Source organism: Haliotis cracherodii, unplaced genomic scaffold, assembly GCF_022045235.1.
Source record: "Haliotis cracherodii isolate W230 unplaced genomic scaffold, xgHalCrac1.p SCAF_6, whole genome shotgun sequence".
NCBI classification, from domain to species: domain Eukaryota; kingdom Metazoa; phylum Mollusca; class Gastropoda; order Lepetellida; family Haliotidae; genus Haliotis; species Haliotis cracherodii.
In genome coordinates this window covers 42,539,878-42,561,866 of record NW_027266319.1, presented here as the reverse complement: position 1 = coordinate 42,561,866, position 21,989 = coordinate 42,539,878, and the positions used below count along the sequence as shown (strand labels likewise).

Sequence of the window (21,989 nt, the reverse complement as noted above, 5' to 3'; positions counted from 1 at the left end):
CTTAATTGCAACAAAAGAAACATTGCATATGTTATTATATGCTCCGGTTGTAAAGAATACTTTTTGGAGACATTTAACTTAAGCTAAAATTACACATAAATTTGCACAGATCACAAATATATCTGACCAATAGCCCCACTGTACCTTTAAGTAAGCATTTGGCCAAATTTGGAAATGTGAAATTTACAATTTTTCTAATGTACAAGCTTTACGTTCTGACAATTATTACAACAATTACTATTATGACAAGCTGTTAGAAAATAAATAAAACAAGTTTATCAGACTGTTTTCCATTAAGTTGAATCTCCCTTGTTCCCTTAGTATGGTTTGTTGCGTCATTGTACTGTGATGCCACAATGTTCTAATGCATTATCTATTATGTATGGCCTGAAGAGAGTTTGTTTACTCCTGCTACGCCGCCATGTAACGATAGCTTGACCATGTCACTGTTGATACAAGCATGGGGACTGTGGAGAGATGGGGGGGTTTCATTTAAATACCTACAGTAAGTACAGTGGATACTGTTTGTGCACCTTTTCTTGATACAATACTTACATCTTCCAAAGACTAAGTTATGACCACTGCATCCTTTAAAAATAAGCTGTACGTTGAGCTGAACATGAGCCAAAATGACATGCAGACAATTTCTAAACGTCAAACTTATATGCCATAATTGAGTGAATAGCATTAAAAAAAATTCAGTGAATATCACTAATTAAATCAAGTAAATATCATCAATGAAATTGAACTTATTTCTCTTGTCAGTTCAACTAAAACTCGAGTGAAATAAAGACAGTCCTTATAATCTACTATAAAAGGACTAATTTACTTAACTTAATTATTATAAATATTGAATGACAGGGAAACTGAGTGATCATAAATCATAATTTATCATTACATATGTTCACAAGTCTGAGCCTAGTAAAATTCAGGAAAGACTAGTGACATTTTGTTGTGGACCACCACTGATACCATAAGTTAGAAGGCAACTCTGTAACGGATGTTCATGCAGGCAAGTGAAAATAAAAAAATAATTTCCAACCCTGCATTTCTATCATAGAAAGCCATTACAAACTTTTCACCTTAATTCGAATAAAACGCAAAGATCAAAGACACCTTCATGATATCATTTAAGATTCTGGTCCGTGAAGATCTGGGCTAGAATAGTCTTCAGTAACCCATGCTTGCCGTAAGAGGTGACTATGCTTGTTGTAACGGGATTGGGTGGTCAGCTCAGTGACTCGTTTGATGCATGTCATTGTATCCCAATTGCCTAGCTCAATGCTCATTATTTCAATCACTGGATCAGATTTGATTATTCACCGCCGTTATATAGCTGTAATATTGCCGAGTGCTGTGTTAAACAACAAACAAACAAACAATCTAAAGATTCCATTCATCATGACTCTGGTGTTTTCCAGATAGAACATGCCAACATTCCCACAAGTAGGGTGAGAGTACAGCAAGGAGAGTAGGGATGTGGATGTACCAGGACTAAAACATTGGAAAGTAGTTACCACAAGACAAACTGAAAATGATTGACCTGAACCTCCAAAATTGGATTTGCCAAGAATCATGTTGGAAAAGCTACACCTTCAGTACACATACGAGCTCATAAACATGACCTGAAAGGACCAACATGGTATAAACACTTCAGTCACTATGCCGAGGACAAAAAATAGGATAATCTCCCCAAATCAATCCAGATTAAAACCCTAAACTGCAGTGAACTACATTTAAGCTCTGATCAATAACAGGAAGTGCAAGATGGTTGAGCAGGTTTGGTGAGTAGATGGGAGAAATGGTGCAGCAAGGTATTTCTTGGCAGTGAGGCAATGAGTGCCAGAGAGATTCCTCCAGCTGGAAATGGGAAACAGAGTATAGGCAGTCCTGCGATAGCCAGTCAAACCAGGATCTTCACTACATACAGCAGTATGCTGTATGGGAAGCAGAGAAAGGAGGAGGCGGAGAGAGAAGGGAGGGAGGAAGGAACAGGGCATCAGCTGATACACACAAGAAATGGACTGTCCCCCTCTGTCCCTTTCTCCTCCCTGCAACCTGGGGTGCTAGGCAAGGTGAGTCATACCATCATTCCAGCATGCTGCATGTTTACATTGTCCAGGGTCACCTTTAACTCAGCTGGTAAACTTTATGTGATGTAACCAACTCAACATTTTTTAAATGGAAAAAGAACACCACAAAATAAAAATATGAATGAAGAAACACCTTTAGTTGACTGCCACATCACTTGACAGCATGTATTTTAATGCAAACCACACAACCACAAACAACACAGGCCAATTGACAGACTATGGCAGCATGATCACTTTTTAACCCACAGTAACAGTTTCTGACATGTTGAGGAATTTCAGTATGCTGGCCATGGTAACAGTGGGACAGCAGCTTGTCATAACTACACGGACAACTACAGTTGTCAATCAGATGGGCATTGATTGCTGGAGATGTGCCCAGCTGATGGGCTGTCCCGGAAGGATGTATTCCTCACTCCGAGGCAGGAGCTGTAGACTGCTCTCTATTACGGGAAACAGGAAGTGAAAAACTTTGATTAACTGATCAATAATTCATGCTTGTTATTGCGAGTTGTTTGAGAGAGTTACTGTATATACACCAGCGAAGTGACTTCCCCTTTTCAATGATGGTTCTACCCAAACACTGTGTATGTGACAATGTGTATCAGGAGCACTTACATATTCTGGAAAATTGGAGAGCATAAGATGTAATTGTCATGATAATTATTCCCACTGATCAGGTGAACTGCACATCTCCAGTGACCAGTTTCCCTGTTGGCAGCTGGTTGTCACCCTGGTTGTCTGTCGCTAACCTACTAGTACTATGAACAAACTCGGTTGATTATTAGTGTTCATAGAAAACCGGTTGATAACCTCTTTATTATATAATGGCATTCTTCAATTCTGTGCTCGAAAATCTCTTTCCATCTCTTACAAACATTACCTAAACATTGTAATTTTTCCTTGAATGTGTGCATTAATATATATTACATCAGAGGGTAAGTGACACGTCAGTCGCACAGTGACAGTAGCCAATATAGTTCCAACAGAAACCTGTTTCTTATACAGTGGCGTAACTAGATATATGCAAAACAACAATTGACTACACAAAGTTTTTTCTTGCCAATCCATTGGTCTGTTCGATAGAGTAACTGCTCTTTATCAAAGGGAAGCTACTCTAACCCTAGTCTATGATATGTCACGGCCACAGTCAGACGTTGTTGACAGTCGGCTTGTCTTGTCATAACATTACGGTGTGCAGTCAGATGTACACACAGCGACAAATCGAAACAAGGTAACAATTCAAACATATTTCAGCCAACTCCAGCTGTTTTAATTTGTGGAAAAGGTTCCAAGCCGCATAGGTCTACAAGCACAGATATGGAAAGTGATCCCGCTTGGCTAGTGTCCCCGCTAAATTGTTTCGCAATTTACATATCCAAAGATGCTAAAACTTGTAAAATGCCTTAGCTACGTCACAGTTAGATACTGGTTTTCAGTATATTAGACTATACTTTTCATAATGATAGCAATTATCCCAGTAGTTTCTCCATATTCCCGATGGTTAATTCTGTCTCGATCACCGAATGACACGGGTGACGCCATGTTTGTTTATAAACAGTGAAAGTAGTGCCTACATGACCTTTGATATTTGCATCTCTATCTGCATATGACCCAAACGGATATTATTTTTATCCGTTGGCTTTGTCCTGCCAAGATACCCACCCATTATATGATAAATCAACTTATCCATGCGGTCGGATGAAAACAAAAACCATTTGACATATAGAATAAATGAGCTTTCACTGACACTTGTTGACACCCTTGATAGGACATCCAGCTCTTGCTAATGTCTTTATAAGAAGTCTTTCAAAAGTTAATACATCCGTCGCTGGTTAGCCAAACTATATACAACCTGGTATACTTTGTCTGTGATCAATACTTGGGAATATGTTCACCTAGCAAAGAAACTTTTTCAGGAATAAACAATGCAAACACATGACACTCCCCAATCTTCCTTGGTATTGACTTACAGAGTCATGTACTAAATAAGGGAGTACATCAAACACATTTGTAACTTAGCATTCATAAAGAAACACCTCGTCCTGGATCAGTGTTACAAAACATCTATATAAGTGGCAGAAAAGAAACAAAACAGAATGTCATAAATGTCCACTCAATTGGTTATGACATCAGTAAATATTGCAGAAACTCAGGATCGTATTGTAACAGAGAAGCTGCAGCACCGGTATCACTGGTATCAGTATCTGGAATGAAGTGAAGACTGAAGACATTTCACAGTGTTAAAATGAGTCAGTGCCTTCACTCCTTGTGGACACTGGGGTATCCAGGAGGGGCTGGTTAGGCAGTTGCTAGTGGGTGGGGAGGTGGTCAGAGTTAGAGAAAGAACCATTGTTACAGTGTAGCAGCACACAATACGATACAAGTCATAACTGTGAGATGAGCCAATCAGAGGACGGCTGACGTGTCTTGATGTTCAACCATCTGCGGTCACATGATTTGGTGATTTGACAATTGACACTGTATTGAGCAAATGTGTTGTGTCAGATCAGAGTAATTAGTAAGTTCAACAAAAATTGTTGCGTGATAAGTTTTTAATGTCATGTTAACATGATATACATGGCTTTTCCATTGGAGTAAAGGTTAGTCACATAAACACGAACCTGATGTTCAAAAGTGTATGAACGGCACATTTTGACCTTCATAATTTTTCACGAGACTGTAGTCGTGAAATGATGGACTGCTTCCACATTCCTGGAGAAACCTTGCATGAATAAATACAGAAGCATGGATTCCGATCATTTAGACCTTTAATCTTGAACTCCGCGTTCTAGCATACATTGGGATAAGTGAATTAAACGAATGCACATCCATACTATGGACTCAACCAATACCTATACTGACAGTGACAGTCTACAACAATCTATAAATTTACCTCATGATCTATTTGACACATCTTCATAATAACCTTTCAATGATCTGCAAATTGATCAATGATGACCAACATCACAGTTATGTTAACAACTTCAGAAATCTCTTTCATCACGTTTATCGTGTCGGACATTTTGACGTCCTGGATTGAATATAATAAATGTGACTGACTTAATCATGTAGTTCATAAGAGACCATTCTCATCTAATCTATTTCTTGTAACCAAAGTACAAAATATGTTGCTGTTGTGCAATTTGAACATATATTATACATTGTCAACCGATCTTGAGGGGTGGTATATGGTGCAATGTACCCTGTGTGTGAGCCTATAGTATGTATCCCAAACTGTCAGGCAAAGTGTACATAGGCTCACATACAGGGTATATCACACCCAAAATATATGTCCAATTTAGTTTCATTGAGTAAAATGCTTTGATTCAGCTATTTTGTCAGGTAGCAGACGAAGCAAACGAACAGACTTACTTCCCTTTACCCAATGCTTTCGGATAAACATTGGTTCATTTCAGCTCAACAATACTTATGTGATGTAAGTAAGCTACTTCAGGTATTTCGATTGATTTCTCAGAGGGGTACATGAGCTGGCTACATGGTAAATAATTGCCCGCTCCTTTACCAATAAGAAACTAGTATCTTCATATATAAAGTGAGATAAGTGCACATGCTACCTTGCTTGCCTTCTGAGGAACTATCATATTCCGTGTTACTGCTGGTTGTTGTATGATTGTCAGTGTAATAATTAAGTCACATATATACATAATTAAATTGTTGTGTATCCTTCGACCTGTAAACCACATTCATGCAGTTTGGCCCTCACTCTATGAAGGTTCATACTCCAATGAACTCACAAAGTGAAAGTCAGTTTTAAAGTGAAACAGAACACAAAACCTAATATGTGTAAATGCACATTTGAAATACTGTACAACCAACTGGCATTATGGCTCCTTTTTCTGAGGGGGCAGGCTACTTAAAATGATAGCTATTAAAGAAAATCCTTAACTAGCTATACTTCAAATATATCTGTTATTCATCATACAAAATATAAAAAGGAACTGCACCTAGAGCCCATTACACTGTCCAAAATGTACTCAAATTCTACTCTTTCCATGCTTCCCATTACTGTCAGTAATTGTAAAAATTCAATGTCGTACATAAATGTGACCATGTGCTTTAGTCACCATAATACACTTAAAACAATGCTAAGTCTGTTAATTACCACTGAGATAGGGGCTTGTCTTGTGGACATTGAGTAGTTGGCCAAGTAATGGAACTGTTAAAGCTTATGTGGAAGAATTACTTATCACGGCACTGACTAATGGACTGGAAAACAAGATAGGGAGGAGGCCAAGATGTTGTTGACAACACCAGGATGGCCGTTTTTCATCTTGCACATTTACATAAAACTAGATGATCACTCACTCTGACAAAATGGTCAAATGATAAATCAGTTTTGGAAAGATCAAAAAAAAGGAACACCTGCACTCAGATAATTGTTTCATAAAAATATCACACAAAGGTGCATATAAACAAAATATTCAGTCTTGTTTAAAAAAAAAAAAAAATTAAAAGATCTTTGGGTTGTTTTCTACACCAAGTGAAACCATGCATATTCTGATTAGAACAATCATGTCATTTATTATTTAATAAATGCCCTAATTAATATCTTAACCTCAATAAAATTAAGTAGAATATAAGATGGTGTAGTATATGTGTAGATACCATAATGATGCATCTAATGAGAAACCTGTTCTATCTTTGGAAGTAAACATATGGCTGTTTGCACAAACTGTTCAGCTACAACCCATGCTATCCTCCACAAAGTGTCACATGCTCCATGACTTCACCATGTTCATATTTCAGTGATTCAGGACATGTCTGTATACAAAGAATCAGAATGTCAGAATGTTGAGTATGCTAGAACTGACAACAGAGAACTAGTAGGTATTAGGACAAGAATTATTGCATTTACCATACCTTCTTTTTCTCAATGAAGACTAAAAGTTTGAACTTTTACTATAAATATGAGACAATGAAAAATGAAAGAAAAAAAACAAGCAAAAACTTCAATGCATTAAAAGCTTTTCAAACATCACCTAAAACATGAAATAATCAGCCCCATGCAACATGCACAAACAAGGTAATTTTTAAGTCTGTGCTTCCCAAGCACCAAGTACTTCTGTTCCATCAGACTGTCCTGACCAGGCCTGTTGGTGATCGAGCTGGCCAGCTTGACCACTGATGGTTTCAACAGGTCACTAATGGATGTGCCAGTCATGTTCGATATTTGTCAAAATATAGGGCATTATTCCTCATAACACTTGGTGAGATTCATTACATTACACATGCTAAGTGGTTACTAGCAATCTGCTAATATCCTACTTTTGGCTGACCGAACCAGATGTTACATGATATGAGTTCCTTTAGTACATTAGTCATGGATGATATTTGTCTGGTTGTAGTGGTACCATGTAATGAATGACCAAATGTACAAATGATGTGTAAAAAGGACTGTTAAATGTTAAGCTATTGTGAATCTGCTGTAATTTCAAAACGTGGAAAAGATAAAAATGCTACTGGCCTGTACGTTTGGCTACAAAAGCTACAAATTCCTGAAAACTAGTGAACAAGAGCTGTGTGTGGTGGTTTACTGTATCTTCAGTTTAACACTGTGTGCTCATATAAGTAACAACAGAAGCAGCTTTGTGATTTCTGTGCAAAGTAGACAGTATGAAAATTAGTGTTTGTGTGCATAAAAAAAAGAGAGCTTCAGAAACAACAAATGAGTACAGACAGAAAAACTGATATTGTCTCTCATGTGTTAGGGTATTGTCTCTCATGTGTTCGGGTATTGTCTCACATGTGTTCGGGTATTGTCTCACATGTGTTCGGGTATTGTCTCACATGTGTCAGGGTATTGTCTCACATATGTCAGCATATTGTCTCATATGTGTTAGGGTATTGTCCCACATGTGTTCGGGTATTGTCTCACATGTGTCAGGGTATTGTCTCACATATGTCAGCATATTGTCTCATATGTGTTAGGGTATTGTCCTACATGTGTCAGGGTATTGTCTCACATGTGTTCGGGTATTGTCTCACATGTGTCAGGGTATTATCTAAATCGTGTCAGGGTATTGTCCCACATGTGTCTGGGTATTGTCTCACATGGGTCAGCATATTGTCTCACATGTGTCAGGGTATTGTCTCGCATGTGTTAGGGTATTCAGTGTTTTTCAAGCATTAAAATCATATAAACACGCAAAAAATACTTTGCAGGCAGAGATTGTGATATACTTAATTTTGTATTAATACCATAAAATAAAAAAACTGTTCAAAGCTGATAGCCTGCTTACGATGTTCAGACGAAAATAAATCAAAATCTGGAAATTCCCATTTCTAAAAATAGAATGTGTTCAGATGGCGCTTTGAATCGCATCCTTTATATTTCCATATATGGTCTTTGGGCAACGGAATAACTAATCTCAGACACAAGACGTCATTCGTTACTATCGATGGAATTCCCCGGAAGTCGTTCGATTCATCCAATCAGAGCCAGCTTACAAGTAATAGTCGGTAATATGAACGATCATAAACAGAGCGACAGAAGAAAACTTCCACACATGGGCATGTGCTAACAACAGTCATATATATTTTATTAATGATTGAACGTTCATTATATCAAAAATGCACCGTAAGTTAAAGTTTGGTCATAATTATTAGCTGTACTTGTACTGATTTTATTGAAATAAAAACTTCACACGCGAAATATTTTAATTGAAAATTCATTATTTCATTTCTGCACGCACTGTACAAAAACCTCCCGCGAACACTGGGTATTGTATATTTTCTGTCGTGGTATTGTCTCACATGTGTCAGGGTATTGTCTCACATATCCCAGGGTATTGTCTCACACGTCTGGGTACTGTCTCACATGTGTCAGGGTATTTTCTCTCATGTGTCTGGGTATTGTCTCACATATCCCAGGGTATTGTCTCACATGTCTGGGTACTGTCTCACATGTGTCAGGGTATTTTCTTACATGTGTCAGGGTATTTTCTCACATGTGTCTGGGTACTGTCTCACATGTGTCAGGGTATTTTCTCTCATGTGTCTGGGTATTGTCTCACATATCCCAGGGTATTTTTTCACACGTCTGGGTACTGTCTCACATGTGTCAGGGTATTTTCTCACATGTGTCTGGGTATTGTCTCACATGTGTCAGGGTATTTTCTCACATGTGTCAGGGTATTTTCTCACATGTGTCTGGGTATTGTCTCACATATCCCAGGGTATTTTTTCACACGTCTGGGTACTGTCTCACATGTGTCAGGGTATTTTCTCACATGTGTCTGGGTATTGTCTCACATGTGTCAGGGTATTTTCTCACATGTGTCAGGGTATTTTCTCACATGTGTCTGGGTATTGTCTCACATGTGTTGTGTCAGGGTTCAGGTCCCATGCTTCTATATTATTGTAAGTGTTTGGGGCAAGCGTCATGTGTGACGTGTTTCTGAGGCAAGTGTCATGTGTGTCATGCGTCTGGGGCAAGTGTCATGTGTGACATATGTCTGGGGCAAGTGTCATGTTTGATGATTGTCTGGGGCAAGTGTTATGCGTGATATGTTTCTGTGGCAAGGGCCATGTTTGACGTGTCTGGGGCAAGTGTTATGTGTGATATGTGTCTGGGGCAAGGGCCATGTTTGACGTGTCTGGGGCAAGTGTTATGTGTGATATGTGTCTGGGGCAAGGGCCATGTTTGACGTGTCTGGGGCAAGTGTTGTGTGTGAAATGTGTCTGGGGCAAGGGCCATGTTTGACGTGTCTAGGGCAAGTGTTATGAGTGTTATGTGTCTGGGGCAAGGGCCATGTTTGACGTGTCTGGGGCAAGTGTTATGTGTGATATGTGTCTGGGGCAAGGGCCATGTTTGACGTGTCTGGGGCAAGTGTTGTGAGTGATATGTGTCTGGGGCAAGGGCCATGTTTGACGTGTCTGGGGCAAGTGTTGTGAGTGATATGTGTCTGGGGCAAGTGTTGTGAGTGATATGTGTCTGGGGCAAGGGCCATGTTTGACGTGTCTGGGGCAAGTGTTGTGAGTGATATGTGTCTGGGGTAAGTGTCATGTGTGACTATGGTCATGACACTCATGTCAAGTTTCTTGGGTTAACTGTTCCCATGTTTCATGGTAGAGCACAATGTGAATACCATGCAAACAGTAGCATGTAAGCTTGGACCACACAAACAATATGGGGTATTGGCTCATCTCAAGAAAACAGACACTACATGAGCAGAGCAGCCAGAACTACAAGTACCACAGTAGGTAGTGATAGAATACAGGCGGAGCAGGGAGCAGACATATACAACCTGAATCAGAGTCAGTGATGGGCTCGAGTTGCCCCCCACGCCCTCCTCGCCCTCCGCCGCCCCGCCCTCCTGGAACAACAAGTGCACTACTGGCTCACCCACATCAACACCACATACAACACCCCACTGACATCACCAGCCATACTTCATGCGTTCTTAAAAAGCTTTCATTATGTAATCAAATTCATAATAATAGCTATGAAAAGTAATGAAAAGTAATGAAAGGCAATAATAGTAACTACAAAGTAATCGTAAACCTAAAACATGTCAATTGTTGATGTAGCGCTGAAAGTGACAAGAGAATTCCCTGGAAATAAACATTGGTGTGTATACTCACATATATATACACCGCACGTCCATGGCACAACACACTGTACACATGCAGGCTTTCACTTCTAAAATCCATATGCATATATCACTCAGGGTAAGAAATCCCAATCAAATAAATATTGTGTCTGTCAGCGTGTTCTGACAAGTAACACCGATAAAACTTCAAGAGTTACATCCCTTTGATCACTGACTGACTTGATGCATGCATATGCCTGGCATTGTGTGCATTTCACCAATTGACTACTGTTGAATCTTAGTAATTGATCTCTCCATAATCTAATTACACAGTAACAGATTTTATTAGAAACACCACTAAATATTTCAAAAACAGTCGTCTTTCTGAATCTGTTATATATGGTCTTACAATTGCTGGAGTTACCTCCCTTGCACTAGTATTCATTAAATATACCCACATGTTCACTGTCTATCAATGCTTAGTATAAGTTAATGTATTCAACATAATAAGCATCCAGGGCGCTCTCAAAATTAGAAATAGGGGTTGCTTATTAGAATATAATTTGGGTAATTTCTTTTTACAGAATTGAAAGATTGTAAATTTTGTGGTTTGGCGAACACAGAAAATGATCGCTCTCAGCATTTTATCCCTTTAGATATAGATGTCTCTTACAAATAATACTACATGAATGCTTGCACATATCAATTTACATATCTATGTATTTGTGATAATGCAACTCGACATCAACGATGAGTAAAAATAAAGGTCGACGACCATCATTCCAAACAGGAAGTACCGGTAATCTGCAGGAAAAGTTGAAATTTAAAATAGACAGCTGCTTTGTGTTTTCATGATTTTCAAATATTACCTTATATTACTTACCTTTATTTTTCGGTTATAATGAGGATATATTTAATGTTTATTACTACTTCTTTGTTTTAGCTACCGATTTGTAAAATTAACTTGAATAGTTTTTGTCAAAACATGTTTGTTGTTATGTCGGCTATTGTGCTGTTCATGACAGGTCACGAGTTCAACAATTTAGATATGAAAATACTACACATCCCTACCTGAGATTAATTCCAAAGACAATGTATGCAATTATCCTTAAAGTACATCTAGCTTCATAAGTAACATAACTTTGCATAACACCACTGCCACACGCTAATTTCCATGTGACATGACTGGACTTTTCTCTTGTTTTTAAACAACTTTGAAATCAGAACAGACTGATGCTTTACATATTGTTTTGCACAATTATTTGCCACTAAAACTGCGACTGTAAGGTGCACGACAAAATATATTTATGCATCAAAGTGATCATATCGCTACCTCTCCCTATGCCTTCGATGACAGCATGTGATGTAAACAAATGAAGACTACGTAATTGGAAATCGTTTTTCACGTTTTGAGATATTTTCTCATTGAAAGTTGACTGTGACACATTTTTATCTTAATGTGTAGATTCATTAAAAAATGAAACAGAAGAAAATAAGATCATTGTTGCATTAGTAAATAGGAGTTGGTATGTGGTAAAGCGAGCTTTAAGGAACCGTGTGAAGTTGTAAGTATCGTAGGGACACTATTTCACCAAAATTATTATGTAAACATTATTGAATGATTTTTTTATTAAAATTAAGATAATAGATTACAAATGTAAGTCCAGATATACAATGAACACTTAAATAGTGTAACAAAAGGGTTAACTTGCATGATTCAATATGAATTTGCTGATATTCTATTCTTTTTATATAGCGGATCATGACAGTCATATACTGACAACCTGAAATGATACTAAAGTCTGTGCATATTATACATATGAGATATATTTTTCCAGAATTTAATTGCCCATAATTAGAGATGCGTATAACAAATGAGTGCATTAGTATACACAAATAACTATGTTCTGTGATCAATCAGAAGTGGCACTTATTGAGATTGTTGGGATTGTTCACTTGTCAATATATTAGTAAATATCACCATAGGTGCTTATAAGAATGGGGAGTGTATTACGCCGAATATGGTATCTCCGATTTTAAGCTAAAAATGTCTCCAATACCATCTCTTTTATACCAATTCTTTAACATCACTAAGCCGATTAAATCCTGGCCCCTGACTTTATTCCCCATGCTTTTCGAGCATCCACCATTCTGTGTGTCTATATGTGTTAGACTAGCTGCTCACCTGAGCATGGTACATTTATTAGACTAGCTGCTCACCTGAGCATGGTACATGTATTAGACTAGCTGCTAACCTGAGCATGGTACATGTATTAGACTAGCTGCTCACCTGAGCATGGTACATGTATTAGACTACCTGATCACCTGAGCATGGCACATGTATAAGACTAGCTGCTCACCTGAGCATGGTACATGTATAAGACTAGCTGCTCACCTGAGCATGGTACATGTATTAGACTAGCTGCTCACCTGAGCATGGTACATGTATTAGACTAGCTGCTCACCTGAGCATGGTACATGTATTAGACCAGCAGCTCACCTGAGCATGGTACATGTATTAGACTAGCTGCTCACCTGAGCATGGTACATGTATAAAACTAGCTGCTCACCTGAGCATGGTACATGTATTAAACTAGCTGCTCACCTGAGCATGGTACATGTATTAAACTAGCTGCTCACCTGAGCATGGTACATGTATTAAACTAGCTGCTCACCTGAGCATGGTACATGTATTAAACTAGCTGCTCACCTGAGCATGGTACATGTATCAAACTAGCTGCTCACCTGAGCATGGTACATGTATCAAACTAGCTGCTCACCTGAGCATGGTACATGTATTAAACTAGCTGCTCACCTGAGCATGGTACATGTATCAAACTAGCTGCTCACCTGAGCATGGTACATGTATTAAACTAGCTGCTCACCTGAGCATGGTACATGTATTAAACTAGCTGCTCACCTGAGCATGGTACATGTATCAAACTAGCTGCTCACCTGAGCATGGTACATGTGTTAAACTAGCTGCTCACCTGAGCATGGTACATGTATTAAACTAGCTGCTCACCTGAGCATGGTACATGTATCAAACTAGCTGCTCACCTGAGCATGGTACATGTATTAAACTAGCTGCTCACCTGAGCATGGTACATGTATTAAACTAGCTGCTCACCTGAGCATGGTACATGTATCAAACTAGCTGCTCACCTGAGCATGGTACATGTATTAAACTAGCTGCTCACCTGAGCATGGTACATGTATCAAACTAGCTGCTCACCTGAGCATGGTACATGTATCAAACTAGCTGCTCACCTGAGCATGGTACATGTATTAAACTAGCTGCTCACCTGAGCATGGTACATGTATCAAACTAGCTGCTCACCTGAGCATGGTACATGTATTAAACTAGCTGCTCACCTGAGCATGGTACATGTATTAAACTAGCTGCTCACCTGAGCATGGTACATGTATTAAACTAGCTGCTCACCTGAGCATGGTACATGTATTAAACTAGCTGCTCACCTGAGCTGTAGCTATCCGTGGATGACTGGGACACAGAGCGGCTGTGGATGCGTGGTCTGTTTGGTGTTAAGTTGTATTTAATTTCCTGAAAAAGAAATCAAATACTTTAAGAAAACAGATCATAAAAAAATCATTTTAATCTATGCCCACTATGCACAAAACAAACAATTTACCACTAAAGTATTGTACCTCAATCCTTACAGGCTATGAGTGAGTGAGTTTGGTTTAACGCCGCTGTTAACAGTATTCCAGTTATATCATGGTGTGTCAGCTTAACGTGTGAGTAAAGCCCGAAGTGATGCAGGTCTGAGATGTTTACCACTTCAGTGAAACCCACTTGCACGTGTATTGTGCTGACAAAAGTAGAAACATAATCAGGGGTGAACCGGGCTTCCAACCCACAATCATAGGTTAATGGCATGCCCAAGGGACTACAGACTAAGATTATTGTATGTTTCAATCAAAACTTACAATTTTTGCGGATCATTCTTAGCAGATAAGATCATTGTTATCAATGTACTTGACAAAATGGCATGCAAGGGAAGGTCTGTATTGCATCATTTGAATCTGTTTTACTTTCAAATATTGAAATTTCATTGTGATGCCAATTGATGCATGAAACCAGACAAAATGATCCACAGATTTTGCATCAAAAATATTTTTCATCGCGATAGTGAACCACATAATTATTGAGTTGATAGCCAAGGCGTACTGAAAGAAATGTGAAACAACATACATATTTGAAAATTTGGGAAGGAAAGTGACTGCAAGCCACAGTGTGTGACCGTGACCTTTTTGATACCTCAGGGGTACTTAATCTTAGTACACACTCTAGTTGGGAGTGGTTTCCCTTTATATTATTCATTTAACAAGGAACAGACATTATACTCAAATGTATGTTATATTCCTTTATATCTAGCAAAGGTAATTAATTACATTTTGTTCTCTTTTGTTCAAAACAACAAACTTGATTGCCTAAATTATAAAAGATACCAAGTAAATATAAATTGAACAATTTCTTTCTGAAAAAAGGTTAACTGCTGAGATTAACATCATAGATTTATTCCACTGAATATGCTGCAATGATGTTGACAGCAATGAATAAGACACAAGAGAGATCATATGTTTATGTAGTGGGTTGGTTGTATCCACTGGCTCACCATACAACTGCAACCACTTCTTCACAGCCTTTCTGTATTTTGTGAAGACTGTCATAACATCTGATTTCATAAGATAAAAGTACAGGATATACATGTTATTTTAACAGACAAAAGACAAAAAACATGTTATGATAAATTATACTAATTTAGAACCATATATTTCCAGAAATCATGACGGTATTAATTCAAATATATCAAATGGTGGAAGCAGTTGTTTTGGTAACAGTGAGGGAAAGTTGAAAGCAACGTAAGTTTTTCAATTATTTTGGACCCTTTTATATATGACGCAAGGTGTGATTGTGTAGGTATCCTCATAGATTCCACTGTTTGCATACACAGCCAAGAATGTGCTTTTAGACACTGACATGAGTCAAGCTCAAGACTCAGCTTATCTCTACCACTGGACCATCTCAGCTGAGATTGTGATCCTAAATCCAAGCCATCTTACAATCATGTGCAAGTTGAATATGGTGGTAAAGTTGATTGTAAGTGCCTAAGATTGTTTGGAACAAAGGCTGTTTTGTGTGTGTAGATCAAGGTGTCTTTATGATTTAAATATAAGAATAGAAGACTTACACTAATCAACACTCATCATGTGCATGTGTTTTCTCTATTACAGAAAACAAGACACAACTAAAATTACAGTGGAACAGGACTTGCAAGAGACAACAGCCACACTGACCATAGCTAACAACTAAGGAGATAATTCAACAGCATCAAAATGTGAGTCCTAAATACATCACAATTCACCAACATTCTATACAAAACATTGACACCTCAGGAGTTACAACCATTCCTGTAACTCTATGAGCCACTGCCAAGGGCAGTTGAGATGTCAATGGTGCACATTTTGAGGCCTTTCACTTTGTACAAGGTGTAAGGGAGAGAACTCTTACAATAATATCATTCTCTCCAGCCAAAGTATTTCCCCAACAAACAGTACCCTGAGATGTATATAATCTTTTTCTGGGAGGAATTCCACTAACAAAACCTAAGTACAGAAAAAAATATACAGGTTAAAAAGTTCAACTAGTAGTTCATGCAGGCTAATAGACTGCACTGAGAAAACATGTGAAATTGATGTTGCCATGCAATACAGGAAGTTTAATGTCACCAACAGTATTGCAAAAAACATGATGGAACTGCCATGCAAATCAAAAAGTTGGCCATAAATAGTGGTGAGAAGCCAGTGTCACACACAAATCAAACCTGATGTACATGAAGCACCACAGATTAATGACTGAACATGCCCCCTTGGTGTGTCATGTAGGAGTCCAGTGTCACACAAAGCAGCCCTGATGTACATGAAGCACCACAGATTAATGACTGAACATGCCCCCTTGGTGTGTCATGTAGGAGTCCAGTGTCACACAAAGCAACCCTGATGTACATGAAGCACCACAGATTAATGACTGAACATGCCCCCTTGGTGTGTCATGTAGGAGTCCAGTGTCACACAAAGCAACCCTGATGTACATGAAGCACCACAGATTAATGACTGAACATGCCCCCTTGGTGTGTCATGTAGGAAGCCAGTGTCACACACAAAGCAACCCTGATGTACATGAAGCACCACAGATTAATGACTGAACATGCCCCCTTGGTGTGTCATGTAGGAGTCCAGTGTCACACAAAGCAGCCCTGATGTACATGAAGCACCACAGATTAATGACTGAACATGCCCCCTTGGTGTGTCATGTAGGAGTCCAGTGTCACACAAAGCAACCCTGATGTACATGAAGCACCACAGATTAATGACTGAACATGCCCTCTTGGTGTGTCATGTAGGAAGCCAGTGTCACACACAAAGCAACCCTGATGTACATGAAGCACCACAGATTAATGACTGAACATGCCCCCTTGGTGTGTCATGTAGGAGTCCAGTGTCACACACAAAGCAACCCTGATGTACATGAAGCACCACAGATTAATGACTGAACATGCCCCCTTGGTGTGTCATGTAGGAGTCCAGTGTCACACAAAGCAACCCTGATGTACATGAAGCACCACAGATTAATGACTGAACATGCCCCCTTGGTGTGTCATGTAGGAAGCCAGTGTCACACACAAAGCAACCCTGATGTACATGAAGCACCACAGATTAATGACTGAACATGCCCCCTTGGTGTGTCATGTAGGAGTCCAGTGTCACACAAAGCAGCCCTGATGTACATGAAGCACCACAGATTAATGACTGAACATGCCCCCTTGGTGTGTCATGTAGGAAGCCAGTGTCACACACAAAGCAACCCTGATGTACATGAAGCACCACAGATTAATGACTGAACATGCCCCTTCATGTAGGAGTCCAGTGTCACACACAAGCAACCCTGATGTACATGAAGCACCATAGATTAATGACTGAACATGCCCCCTTCATGTAGGAAGACACTGATGACACTGTCCTACACTGATGTAGTGACAGAACTTCTCAACTGGTGTACAATGCCATGTCACCACCTTACCTTCCCATTCTGCTTAGCCTCTCCATTGGCATGGCCATTAGCACCATTCTCAGTTGTTCCATTGGTATCTGGAATGGTTTTCATTTTTAGATACTCAGTTGTGGAGTTATTTCTAAACTGTTCCAATAACTTCAGTAGAAGACAGAATCAGGACCCTTCCGAAAACACAGCTCCCAACACAACTGCCAGGCTTTTCAATAATCTCTGTCTTACCTTTCAGTGAATTTACGATGTGAATAGAGACTGTGTAGTGACCAAATGTATCGCTTTTCCTCAAATGCCCATGTTGTATTGATGCTGATGTGACTGTCAGTAGTGCTGAAACCACTGACCTGCCTTCAACTCCTCTGGGGAGGCAGTGACAACTGGCAGTGACACGGATGATGCTTGACTGAGTCTGCAGGCCCCATTAGTGGCAGCCATGCAGAACCAGCACTGGAGCTCCTGTACAGAGAGTATAGGACAGCCAGGCTGAGACATGGAAGAGCTGGGTGGAGCACATCCTGGAAGAGCCCCGGCCCTTTCCCCTGACTGGGCTGACAGACAGTAAGTAACAGCTGAGATGAGCTTCCCTCCCCCTTACAGGACAGACAGACAATTGGTAGCCCTTTCCTGCCTGCCATTTCTTGCCATATTAGCATTATCAAAATTTCATGATGCCTGTAAGCACAATGTCGCCCCAAACAAGTCTGTAAAGTATTGAAGACCACTGAAGAGATCATTCCCCCTAATACGCTCATGAGCTATCCTACATGCAATGCAAAGTAATTGACATTTAGCATGTATTATGATGTTCCTCGTACAGCAGTGTGCATCGCTCTGATTATATGTTGCTCATTGCATGGTGAAACACTATCCGAGGAAATGACAGACAACATGGAAATATGAACATATCACCTGATCACGGGCTGGACCACTCTTATGCGCCACATACGGAAACAATATCCAGTGTTTCAGCTGGTACTGTGCATGAATGATGTGTGGCCATACTGTACAAACTAGTTATGGCATCCACTTGCAGAGTTTTTCACTGACATTATTGTGTCATTTATGTGTGGTTGACACTTTGACAGCACAAGTGGTTGGTTGCCACGACTACAGTGCATTTTCTTAGCGTCATAAAGAACCTGTACCTATTTGCAAATTACCAGACTAGCAGATTGTGTTTGTGTTACACTTAGATGGTTGGTTCAACCATTGGTGAGGTTAGGTTAAATGGGGTTTCACGCCGCGTTCAACATTATTACACTTATATAGCGACATGCATGCAGATGTGTGTGTGTGTGTGTGTGGCTGCTTGTACTAGTTCAGACTAATGCCGATTTATGGTGCTAGCTCACGGAGATACCATGCCCCAGTTTGACATGAATACCACACTTAGACAAATTAAACCATGGCTCCTTTGTCATTGACCGTGGTCTAACTAACTGAATTGTTAGTTAAAAAGCCCTTGGCAATGATGGAACTTCTTCAGTTCACACAGAAGGCTAACAAATGCAGTCTTCTGCCATGGCGACATGGGAGAAAGGGTATGAAATTAACAACTAAATATTTACTTATTTTCTTACATGAGTACCAATTGCTTATCCCTTTATGAACTGTGAAATGTGTTTTATGCAATTTTTATCCAGTATGATTCTCTATGCATTCCAGTATGTGTACAGTACTTGTGATTTTCTAGCTTTTCGTTCAAAGAAACAAAAAGAAATTACTAGTATCTTGATCAGGGCTATATTTGATCATAATAGGCCCATCAACACGGCCAAATGATATTTAGTTGATTGATAAATGTGCTCGAGTTGGTCCAAAATGAATGGTATACTTGCCCCAAGACATGCATTTCATAACACAAATCGGAAAAGCACGAAAGATTCGGGGAACACATTTCACATGCTTCACACCGGGCCAACTTACACAGTGTTCTCACAGTTAAGCATACAGTTGCACCCATTTTCAAAACAATGTTTTTTAAGCATTTTAGGTGACATGGTTTAAGTATGTTAGACCACTAGGACCCCAGTGTAAAATTGTTGAAATGGTTGATTAAACCATTTCAACGAGTAGACACTGGGTCCTGGTGGTTTAACCTAAACGTATACTGACTCTGAGTCGGCCAGTCTTTGGTGGTCACCAGAACTAAATTTCAACCATCAATTCCAAATGTGTTGGCAAATTCCACGCGAACATAGCCAATCAAATGCATACTCTAAATTACAAGTGTTTCCCGCATGCGCACAGCGTGTATTGAATATGCCGGGACCATGTGTAGGACATGGGGTGTCAGTTTGTGTGTTTTAATGCCTTTTATTATCTGGTGTCTTTTGACAATGTCAGTAAAGTATTTCAGCATAAGCGTTCTGAAGGGTAGTGTGTGCTTATCAAAGCGAATCATGGAAAGTCCACTGGATGACACAGTTGGTGATTTGGCGAAGAAAGCCGTATCGTCAATCTCCGATGAGATGGACTTTCTATTCAAGAGGTGCATGCAACAGAATCTAAGGCTGGTTCCTACGGGATTATTGTCGAACTTACTACACCTATGCAAGTTTTAGCAGATTTTGGACTAAATTATGTGACAGTGGTGGCAAAATCGAGAATAAACAGGGCTATTTAATTTAAGTGCATTCCACATGTTAGCATAACACTTCAGCCATGAGTGTTACCTGATCATTTAACACGATAAAGTTATACTGGACAGAGTATTTCAAGTACTTGTATGTGCCAAATGTATATTTGTTTTGAAGCCAAGTGCTGTTTTAAGAAATGACTCAAGATGCTTGATACCCTCATTTACTTTATTTCATTTAACATTTTAATTCATCCATCCCTTAAATCCATTGTTTTAACATATTCACCACTTAGAGTTCAGTTTAAGTTAATATCACAGTTCACATCACAGTTCACATCGAGGTTGTCACAACCTTAATCCATCTTCAGAAGTTTGCCAACAGCATCCAAGAACTGTAGTGGTGTCTTGACACCCTGGGATAGCTGATCTTTCAGTCTGGAAAGCCGATTGTCAATCTCCTTGTACACACGCTTTCTTGCTGGTGGAGCTGCACCTAGGTCTAACTGAGATAGCCTGGTCTTCTCAGATTTCTCACTCTTCTTGATGATCTCGATGAACCTGTAGAGATTAGGATGACGATGATTCAGTGATGCATTGAGGCGACTCTGGAAACCCTCCAGGTTGTTGTTGGTCCTTGGGCCGAATGTCTGGTGATGGTTCCACAGCGAAAAGGCACCGCGATTCGCTGTGCAGATTTGCGTCCCTTGGGCACGCCAGAAACCTTTGATTGTGGGTTCGAATCCCGGTTCGCCCGATTATGTTTCTAGGTTTGTCAGCACCATAGCCGTGCTCGTGGGTTTCACCGAAGTGGTAAATGTCAGAGACCTGCATCACTTGGGGCTTTCCTCCCACATTAAGCTGACACGCTGCGATATAACTGGAATACTGTTAAAAGCGGCGTTAAACCCAACTCACTCACTCACTCACTCACTCACTCCACAGCAAAAGAGGGAATCTGGCTTCATAATCCACCCAGTTTATGACTATGTAGTCGTTGAATTTGTCAGCATTCGGTACATAGGGAGACTGGTTCATGGAGTCAATCTATGCATCCTGAACCTGTTGAAGAGGCAGCAGAGGCAAGACAGCAAGACCAAGCTCCTGTGTTTTCCTCCAAATCGCCTGGGTAAAGTGGAAGAAACACCCCTTGATGTCTGAACCTTGAAACTCTGTCCGGAGGGCTCTAACGTCGACTTCAGCTCTGGTTTTAGGGAGTTTCGGGATGGTGTGACTGCGGTGTCTGTACATGGCGCTGCCGACTGCGCTGAAGGAGGGAAATGTAGCTGCAGCCTCCAGATCATGTCTCAAGACCTCGTCGTTGTAGAGGGCTGGCATAGGAGTGGTTGGTTCTTCTCTTGCTCTCTTTCTTAAGCTGCCAAGGAACTGGATTCTGCTGGTGTCTTCTGGTGGGTGGTTGTGTACAGTGAAATTTTCAACTGTTGTACATTTGCCAATGCAGGTCTTAACGGTACATAGCCAATGAGTACCAGTTTGTCTTATTTTGTTCTTGTAGTGGAGATATCCCTGAAAGAGGACCTGGAGAGTACCTCTTTGACTTGCAATGAACTCAACCTGTTGCAAACCTGCCATGATTGTGCATGAAATGTTCACAGCCTAGGGGGAATTTATATGTGTAATAAGTAAGTTTTAACAAAACATGCATGTCAACT

At 39.8% G+C, this 21,989-nt stretch overlaps 1 protein-coding gene and 1 long non-coding RNA gene across 4 annotated transcripts in view; one reads left to right on the top strand and one right to left on the bottom strand.

Annotated features, from left to right (window-relative positions):
* LOC139446108 (putative adenosylhomocysteinase 3) overlaps nucleotides 1-21,989 on the bottom strand; it is a 165,640-nt gene that overhangs the window by 86,837 nt on the left and 56,814 nt on the right. For 2 of the 3 annotated variants that reach the window (XM_071227387.1, XM_071227388.1), the window contains exon 2: nucleotides 14,126-14,210. In XM_071227387.1, coding sequence (XP_071083488.1) covers nucleotides 14,126-14,210 — 85 coding nt within the window. Of the gene's footprint in view, nucleotides 1-10,360; nucleotides 10,400-14,125; nucleotides 14,211-21,989 lie in introns of those variants that run through there. The other variant, XM_071227389.1, reaches the window with a different exon arrangement.
* LOC139446109 (uncharacterized) overlaps nucleotides 1,952-21,989 on the top strand; it is a 51,924-nt gene continuing 31,886 nt past the window's right edge. Inside the window, exons 1-2 of the long non-coding RNA XR_011651915.1 lie at nucleotides 1,952-2,075; nucleotides 15,905-16,008. This is a non-coding gene — a long non-coding RNA (uncharacterized lncRNA). The remainder of the gene's footprint in view (nucleotides 2,076-15,904; nucleotides 16,009-21,989) is intronic.